Source organism: Manihot esculenta, chromosome 4, assembly GCF_001659605.2.
Source record: "Manihot esculenta cultivar AM560-2 chromosome 4, M.esculenta_v8, whole genome shotgun sequence".
Taxonomy (NCBI): Eukaryota; Viridiplantae; Streptophyta; class Magnoliopsida; order Malpighiales; family Euphorbiaceae; genus Manihot; species Manihot esculenta.
In genome coordinates, this window is record NC_035164.2 from 24,601,770 (window position 1) to 24,611,019 (window position 9,250).

General features: G+C 40.5%; 1 protein-coding gene across 1 annotated transcript; it reads right to left on the bottom strand.

Moving 5' to 3' along the window:
- Positions 1 to 6,694: 6,694 nt before the first annotated feature.
- On the bottom strand, positions 6,695 to 8,672 carry LOC110613975 (cytochrome P450 81E8). Its single transcript, XM_021755418.2, has 2 exons — positions 7,783 to 8,672; positions 6,695 to 7,494 (listed from the first exon to the last, which is right to left on the bottom strand). The coding sequence occupies exons 1-2, from the start codon at positions 8,668 to 8,670 to the stop codon at positions 6,886 to 6,888; spliced, it is 1,497 nt and encodes a 498-aa protein (XP_021611110.1). The 5' UTR covers positions 8,671 to 8,672; the 3' UTR covers positions 6,695 to 6,885.
- Positions 8,673 to 9,250: the final 578 nt, after the last annotated feature.

Below are 9,250 nucleotides of genomic sequence, written 5' to 3' on the forward strand. Positions count from 1 at the left end.
AGGAGGTGGGTGGAGCTGCTGAGTGACTATGATTGCAAGATTCAGTATCATCCGGGTAAGGCGAATGTCGTGGCAGACGCCCTAAGCCGGAAGTCACTAGGCAGTCTATCCCACATCACAGCAGAGAGGAGACCAGTGGTGAAGGAGTTTTACAAGCTCATTGAGGAAGGTCTACAGTTGGAGTTGTCTGGTACAGGTGCCTTGGTGGCCCAGATGAGAGTAGCACCTGTGTTTCTGGAGCAGGTGGCTCAGAAACAGCATGAGGACCCGGAGTTAGTGAAGATTGCCAGGACTGTTCAGTCAGGCAATGATAGCGAGTTCAGATTCGACAGTAAGGGGATCCTCCGCTATGGGAGCAGACTATGTGTACCAGATGACATTGGGCTAAAAGGAGACATTATGAGAGAGGCTCATAATGCAAGATACAGCATTCACCCCGGAGCCACCAAGATGTATCAAGATTTGAAGAAGGTTTATTGGTGGCCAGCTATGAAGAAAGAGGTGGCACAGTTCGTGTCAGCCTGCGAAGTGTGTCAGAGGGTGAAGCTGGAACATCAGAAGCCGGCTGAAATGCTTAACCCGCTACCTATTCCAGAGTGGAAATGGGAAAATATAGCTATGGACTTCGTAGTGGGGTTACCGGCGACGTCCAACAGATTGGACTCCATATGGGTGATTGTGGACAGACTCACCAAATCTGCTCACTTCATTCCTGTCAGGAGTGGCTACTCTGTGGACAAGTTGGCGCAGGTATATGTGGATGAGATCGTTAGACTGCATGGGGTTCCCGTTTCGATAGTGTCAGATAGAGGGCCCCAGTTCACCTCCAGGTTTTGGCGAAGTCTGCAGAATGCCATGGGTACTAGGTTGGATTTCAGTACTGCCTTCCACCCCCAGACTGATGGACAGTCAGAAAGGACCATCCAGACTATCGAGGATATGCTCAGAATGTGTGTGCTGGACTTTGGCGATTCTTGGAGGCAGCATCTACCTTTGGTGGAGTTTGCCTACAATAACAGCCATCATGCTAGCATCGGGATGGCTCCATATGAAGCTTTATATGGGAGGAAGTGCAGGTCACCTGTTTGCTGGGAGGAAGTTGGGGAAAAGGCCTTGGCAGGGCCTGAGCTAGTAGAGATCACCAGCAGGGTGGTACCCATAATCAGAGAAAGGATCAAGACTGCTGCAAGCAGACAGAAGAGCTATGCAGACGTCCGCAGAAGACAGTTAGAATTTCAGGAGGGGGATCTGGTATTGCTCAAAGTGTCTCCAATGAAGGGAGTGGTTCACTTCGGGAAGAAAGGTAAACTAGCCCCACGATACATCGGACCCTTTGAAATCTTGCAAAAGATTGGGAATGTGTCGTACAAGCTGGATTTACCTGCTTCGATGGAGAGAATCCATCCGGTTTTCCATGTTTCAATGTTGAGGAAGTTTGTGTCAGATCCGAGCAAGGTTCTTAGTGAGCCTGATGTGGAGGTCCAAGAGGATCTCACCTATGTTGAACAGCCAGTGCGGATCATAGACACCCAGATCAGAAAGTTAAGAAACAAGGAAATCCCGATGGTGAAAGTCCTGTGGAACCACCACAATTTGGAGGAATGTACTTGGGAGACACGGGAGTCTATGCTCCAGCAGTACCCTCATCTCTTTTAAGGTTAGATCCCTATGTGTGTTATGTTCTTTGTCTTGCTATGTGTTCTAGTGAGGAACATTCGGGGACGAATGTTCTTAAGGGGGGGAGAATGTAATACCCGGCTAGACTCCGGTATCGGAATTCCTACCGTCCGGTGGAATTTCGGATGTCGGGAACTTCTAGAAGGGTAAAGACATGTTTTATAAAATGTTTTCATGAATTTTAATGGTTTTAAGTATGAAACTAAATGAGTTTTTGCATGAAAAGTCCTTGGAGGAAAACTCAGGTTCGGCCGCCGAAGGTCAAGTTCGGCCGCCGAACATGCATGCGTTTTGGAGGCACGTTAGGCCCCCGAAAACATGAGTTAGGGAAGTCCAGTTTCGGCCGCCGAAAGTCATGTTCGGCCGCCGAACATTGCATGGATGCGGAGGCACATTCGGCCCCCGAACGTGGCCTGGCCAGCCACCTATAAAAGGGTCCCTTAGCCGAAAATGGGCGAGCTTTTTCTCCCCATTTCGGCCAAGGTGAGCATTCCGCCATCCTTCCCCAATCTTGAGTCTTTCCTTCCTTTTTCCATGATCTTTACAAGTTTATAACTTTGGTTTTGAAGATCTTTGAGCTTAGAACGAGTTTTGGAGCTTGGAGACCAAAAGTTGGAACTTCTCCCATCTCCAAGTTTAGATCTCCTCAACCCTCGATCTTCAAGAGGTAAGAGCCGATCTTAAGCTCAATGTATGATTTAAACTAGTTTTATGAAGTTTTATGGGGTAGAAATGCATGTTTAAGCTAGTTGAGCTATGTTAGGTTTTATGTGATTTTTGAGCAATGTGGCATGTTTGAGTATGTTTGAAGTGTTGTAGTTGGGGTATATGCTTGTTTGAGGCCCCTAGGAGCTTGTATGCATGATTTGGTTGAGTGGTATGCATGATTTGTGGGTTTGGAGGCGAAAATGCACAAAGGAGCCAAGTTTCTGCCTTTTGGCAGAAACCAGGTTCGGCAGCCGAAGGCACTTTCGGCCGCCGAACATGGCTGGGGAGGCAGGCCTTTCGGCTGCCGAAGTTGCCCCCGAAAAGAGACTTTCGTCTCTGTCTGGGACTTTCGGCCGCCGAAGGTGCCGCCGAACCTACCTGAGTTTCGTCTCTGTCTAGGACTTTCGGCCGCCGAAGGTGCCGCCGAAAGTGCTCTGTTCAGCCACTTCATGCATATCTTTATGTGATATTTTCAGGATGTTTTAGGGGGTTTTTGGGGAATGTATTAGAGTTATGTTTATGTATGTTTGGTCCCTCATTGGAGTCCGCCTGTGTAGGTTCGGACCCGAGGAACCAAGGACCCCAGCAGTGAGCCAGCTGCTACAGAGTTTGTCAGAGTCAGCCAGAGGTGAGTGGAACTAAACTTAACCTTTTAAATTGAAAAATGAAATGCTTTTATCATGCTTCATGCATCATGATCATATTATAGGTTGTTTGCATTAGAATTCACGACTATGCCGCATTGTATTGTTGTGATAGATGATAGTGGATGGACATTAGGATGATTCATTAGCCTCCTATATACGAAGTCCTGTGGTGCCCATAATAGGGCCGGGCAATACGAAGACCTGTGGTGCCCATAATAGGGCCGGGCAATAACTCCGAGTACGAAGTCCTGTGGTGCCCATAATAGGGCCGGGCAATACGAAGTCCTGTGGTGCCCATAATAGGGCCGGGCATGGAGTTGAGGGATTTTTGAATCAGTCCATCCGTGGTGTGATTTGTTTATGCAGTGACGCATTTCATGATAGCATGTTTAAATATTCTTTTTACAGTTCTACTCACTGGGTTGTGTAGCTCACCCCTCTCCCCTAACCCCCAGGTTTGCAGGTACGGGATAGATAGAGAAGGCAAGAAGAAAAAGTCATATGTATGTAATAGTTAGTTGTGGACATGACAACTGTATTATGATGAGATGTAAAAATATTCAGGATGTTATGTAATGAGGTTATTGAGGATAGAGTGGTGCTTGACCATAATGTATTGTTAATCCCTTTTGTATATACATGATCTTATGTTATGATGTTTATGTAAACTAACTCAACACAGGTTGTTTTGCCTTTAAGGCTTGATGAGATCCCACAGAGGGACTATGTTATGTATATGATCAGAGTATGCACAAGTTGAGTTAGTTGATGACAGTATGTATGAGGAAAAGTTTTATTTTTATGCATGTTGTTGATCATGTATGGGATTATACAGGTTTACAGGTTATATGTCAGGCTTGCTACGGGTCCCGGCGGCCTTAAGTCGACCCGGATCCTAGCGCCGGTAGCGGTCCGATTTTCGGGGCGTTACAATCCAGCATTCACCCACATCAACAAATAACTATGCAATGCAACATATTCGTGGATTCTAATGCAAACAACCTACTGTATACTCATAATGCATGAATGATGCTAAAAGCATTTCAGTTCTCAATTAAAAGAATTAAGTTTAGTTCCACTCACCTCTGGCTATCTGGACCGACTCTGCAGGCTCTGTAAACACTGGAGCAGTACTCACTGCTGCTCTCTCTGGTTCCTCTGATCTGTGTAGGCACAGATAAACACAAATGAGGGACCAAACTAGCTTATGAACAACTCTATTAAACTCCCCAAGAATCCCCTTAAACTCACTCACACATCCATGCAAAGCATGCAAAGGAAAGCTGGACAGGACACTTTCGGCGGCAGGTTCGGCGGCCAAAAGTCCTCTCCAGAGCCGAAACTCAAACACTTTCGGCGGCCGAATCTCTACTTTCGGCAGCTGAACCCTTTCGGGGACAAGGTTCGGGGGCTGAAAGGCACTCCAGAGACGAAAGTCTCTAACCTTCGACGGCACCTTCGGCGGCCGAAACTCCCCTCCAGAGCCGAAAGTCCAAAGGCTCGGGGGCAAGCTTAGGCAACCGAAGCCACCTCCTCAGCACATTCAGCGGCCGAACCATTCTTCGGCGGCCGAAGCTGGGTTCATCAGCAAGGTAGAACCTTGCTCTGCCTCACGCCAAATTGTACCAATCTTCCTCCAACTCAAACACCTCAACTCCTCAACAGGCATACACTCCAGTATATGCTCAAAGGGGTCAACAACTACCTAAAACCCCAACAAACAACAAAGCATAACACATAAACAAGCGTGTCGCACACAATCATCAAAACCTCTCTTTTTACCCTAATCATGCAACTCTCGCCCAAAACCACATAAAACCTTCATGAATCATAAAAACAAGCTCAGGATCTTCACTTACCTCGTGAAACCAAGAATATGAACGATCCTAACGTGGAGTTTTGAAGCAACTCTCCTTCAAACTCTCCAAACTTCAAAACTTGTATGTTTAACTCAAAACCTTCAAAAGAACATTAAAATCCATCAAAATGTGGCAAGATTTAATGAAAACATGAAGAAAACTTAAGGAAGCGATGGTCTCACCTCGAGAAAGTGAAAGAAAAGGCGGATGCTTATCCTTCCACCGCTTGAGGGCCTTTTATAGGTGGCTGGCCAGACCACCTTCGGCGGCCTAACGTGAAACCAAAAGCCATGCATGTTCGGCGGCCGAATGTCACCTTCGGCGGCCGAACCTGGCTTTTCTGCCTTGGTTCTATTCTTTCAAACCCTTCGTTCCATTGAACTAGAAAACATGAAAACATACTTCATGACTTTAGAAAACATAAATCCTACCCGTCTAGAGAATTTCGACATCCTAAATTCCATCGGACAACAGAAATTCCAATGCCGAACTCGCGCCGGGTATTACAGTTGAAGAGCTACGTAGGTAAAACGGCATGAGCAGGAAAAGACCAATCTCGATGGGCCACGTGCCCAGATCGTGAGAACAACTACTGCCTTTGAATCTAGAGAATTGAAGACCAGAAGGGGATCTTTGATGTTACATAAGAATCACCCAAAGTGAGCCGTGAGTTGTCGCCACAAAATAAGGCCACATGGCAAGGGTCTGATAAGCGGCTGTGCAGTCCCACCCAAAATAAAAGAAGACTCGGACACCGTTATGCCCAGTTCTTCATCAAGACTCGCCCTTCCCTGAAAAGGTTGAGCTTTCACATGAAGTTACTATTAGCCGGCACAATCCAACACACTCCCGTTATACCTGTAATTACGTGATCACCGACCAATTAAACTAGCGAGATTTCTTATCAAATAGATGGCCACATCATCGACGGATTATCAAGAATGACTGTCACGGGCACCCACCATCTCATATTCTCTTTCTTACAGGATTGACCAATTATAATACAGCTCCACTTTCGACCGCATGAAGAGCTATATCGTACCAAAATCAAATCAATATCTTATTTTATACACTTACTTTTTTATATAATTTTTAAGTATATTATATACTTTGAACATCGCTCTAAAAAGAAATCTATTGATTTGCTTGCAATTGGTTGAACAATAGATGTAATGATTTATTTTACATATGAGGTCTCTGGTTAAATAAATTCTTAAATGACCACTCAATGATAAAGAAAGTAGTTATGGTGCATCATATATATTTATAAATACTAATATTATAATATATATATATATAATATAATTATTACATTATATAGGTTTTTTTTTATATAATGATCTAAATTTATACGTCTAATCATAATTATTATAAAAAATTTTAATTTTATATTTAATTTTTAAATTTATTATGATTATAGCTTACTATTAAAAAAATTTCAATCAATTTTAAATTAGTACACATGCCATACATTATTTATTTACTCATTCTAAATATTAGTTAAATGTATATATCCTAAAATATCTAACTTTTATTATTTTAATTCATAATTTAAAATTTAAAATTATTATTTTAAATAAATTTCTAAATCTTGGTGAATCGAGTTGAAATTAAAATCGATAAATCGAGCAATCGATAATCTTTCCAAACCAAAATTGAAACTGTACCATTTTTTTTTTTTTAATTTAAGTTTCCAAGTAGACTCCAAAATGGAACTAAAATCAAATAGTCGTAACAGCTGCTATTATACAAAATTTTATTATTAGCTATTATCATTTCCTAATATCAATTACCACCTAATGGTGAGAGCTACAAGCTATTGTATGCATTTCATAGTCAAGACAAACAATTTCTTAAAACAAGTACTATACAGCGCTTCTCCACGGAAATTGAATCTTGATGGATAAGAAAGAAGCTCTTGTTTTTATTACTTTTTTTTTTTTTTTTTTACTTTTGACTGTAAATACATATAATTTTGTTTGACTTATGTTAGCTTAAGGAAGAACCTTGTCTAGTATAGGACGAGATTTACACATGGTCTCTAAGGGTTCAGCTTTGGACAAAGTGATTGTTGTCTTTTCATTCATATCGATGTCCTTTCCATCAACAGTTTCCCACTCAAAGCATTGAATCAATGAACCCAAAGTCAAGCCCATTGTTCTAATTGCCAAGCCTTCTCCAGGACATGCTCTCCTTCCCAACCCAAAAGGCAAGAACTTGAATGCTTCAGCTTTTCCATTCTCAAATCTCTCTGGCTTAAAACTTGTTGAATCTTCCCATAAGTTAGGATCTCTTTGGATGGCCCAAACATTTACAATTAACATTGTATTGGAGGGCACATGAAATCCTCCGACGGTGCAATCATCAGATGACAAGTGTGGCGCTAGGAGTGGAGCAACTGGATACAATCTCAAATTTTCTGAGATGATGCTTTGAAGATAGTTTAGTTTCGGCAAATCTGATTCATTTATTAAACGGTCTTCACCAATTTGAGCGTTTATCTCCGCTTTAGCCTTCATCAACACATTTGGGTTGTCGAGCAGATTTGAAATTGCCCATTCTAATGACATAGCAGTGGTTTCTGTTGCTGCATCCAACATAATCTGCAGAAAATGGTCATTAGATTCAAAATAAATTCAGTTGAGAACTGCACTGCTTTTCTTTGAAAAAATTCTAGTGTAACATCATTATTGTATTAGGATGTGAAAGTGATTTGCTCGAGACAGTGAGAATAATAAAGTTATTAAGTGTAACAAAACTAGGAAAATGATGAAATGTTCCTCTTGTTTGTTTGATAAATGTTCAGACTTGTTTGGTTCAAACACCCTACGTTTTACTCCAAACAATCAAAGTTAAAACTTGAGAATATTAAAGAGAGAGAATTAACTAACCAGAATCATGCCTTTGATGATTTCATCAGTGTAGTACAGAGGATGCGATTTTTGCATAGCAAGCAAGTGATTTATCATTGTGTTCCTGTCCTTATCAATTCTATGCTCATCAATCAATCCTTGCATGAACAAATCGACCTTTTTACCAAGCCTAATCAGTTTCTTTATGAATCCATCGTAATCGACCCACTTCAAAATCGGAAACAGATCTCCCAAATGGGTTATCCCAGTACACTCCTTGATCTCTTCCATGATTTCCCTGAACTTCCTCGCCTCCTCTGTAACTGATTCTTTCACATCTTCACCATAGTACCTCTTCCCTGCAACCATTCTCATTATTATGTTAGTGGTCATATCAAAAATGATAGATCTTAGCTCTACCTTAGCAAAGCCCTTGCTTGAAACTCTATGGAGCCGCTGAAGTAATGTACTGACTTCGTGTCTTCGGATGCTTTGAAATTGGTTCAGACGATTAGATGATAGAATTTCAACAGTGCTTATACGGCGGAGATTACGCCAATGATCGCCGTAGTTCGCAGCAGCGAGGACGGTATTATTGTAGTATAGATATCTGCCCATGGAGAAATCGGGGCGGTTGGCAAAGATAACATCATTCTTGGTGAAACATTCTTCGACGGCCGATGGTGATGAGACGACAACCACAGGTCGGAAGCCCAAGCGGAGATAGATGATGGGGCCGTAGCTTTGGGTGAGACGGTGAAGAGTCTTATTGATGGGTGGTTTGAGGAGATGGAGATGGCCTATGATCGGAAGAGAAGGAGGACTTGGTGGAAGTTTTTTGTGCTGTTTTCTTGTTTGTAGCATAAAACGCAGAGACGAAATTAGAAATATGCACGCAATAATTATGGAGAGAAAGCTTTCTTCCATTCTTGCATAGAGTTGGTTGTGAGGTCTTAATGCCCGCTCACAGGCAAGTATATATAGGTAAAATTACTATTTAGTATTTGTTGTGTTTGAAAATTTTATTCGTTAATTTTTAAATTTAACAAAAAAAATATATTTAAATATTTTTTTAAATAGACTATTAATTAGTTTATGTTAATTTTACTGTTGTATATTGTAAAATGTTTAAAATATTCTTATTATGAAATAATTAATTAATAAATTTTTTATAAAATTAAAAAATTAATTAATAATTTTTTTATATTCAAAAGATTAAATTATAAAAAATTTTAATAATTAAAATTAATAAAAATAAATTATTAATATATTTTTAAAAATTTTTAAAATATTTTAATATATTTTTTTAAACTAAACGACGAACTAATATATTTTCTTTACCTTATAAACTAAAGAAAAAATTTTCCATACAGGGAGTTGTAATTATTTTCATTGTTAATATTTAGAAAAAATATTATTTAATTCTTATATTATAAAAAATTAAAATTTAAATATTAAAATTTAAATATTTTTTACAAATATTTAAAAATAAAAACTATATTTTTAT

Coding starts and splice junctions, on each gene's coding strand:
- LOC110613975 (XM_021755418.2), bottom strand. CDS start 8,670: ATGGAAGAAAGCTTTCTCTCCATAATTATTGCGTGCATATTTCTAATT. Junction 7,495..7,782: donor TCATCAAAGGCATGATTCTG/GTTAGTTAATTC, acceptor CATTTTCTGCAG/ATTATGTTGGATGCAGCAAC.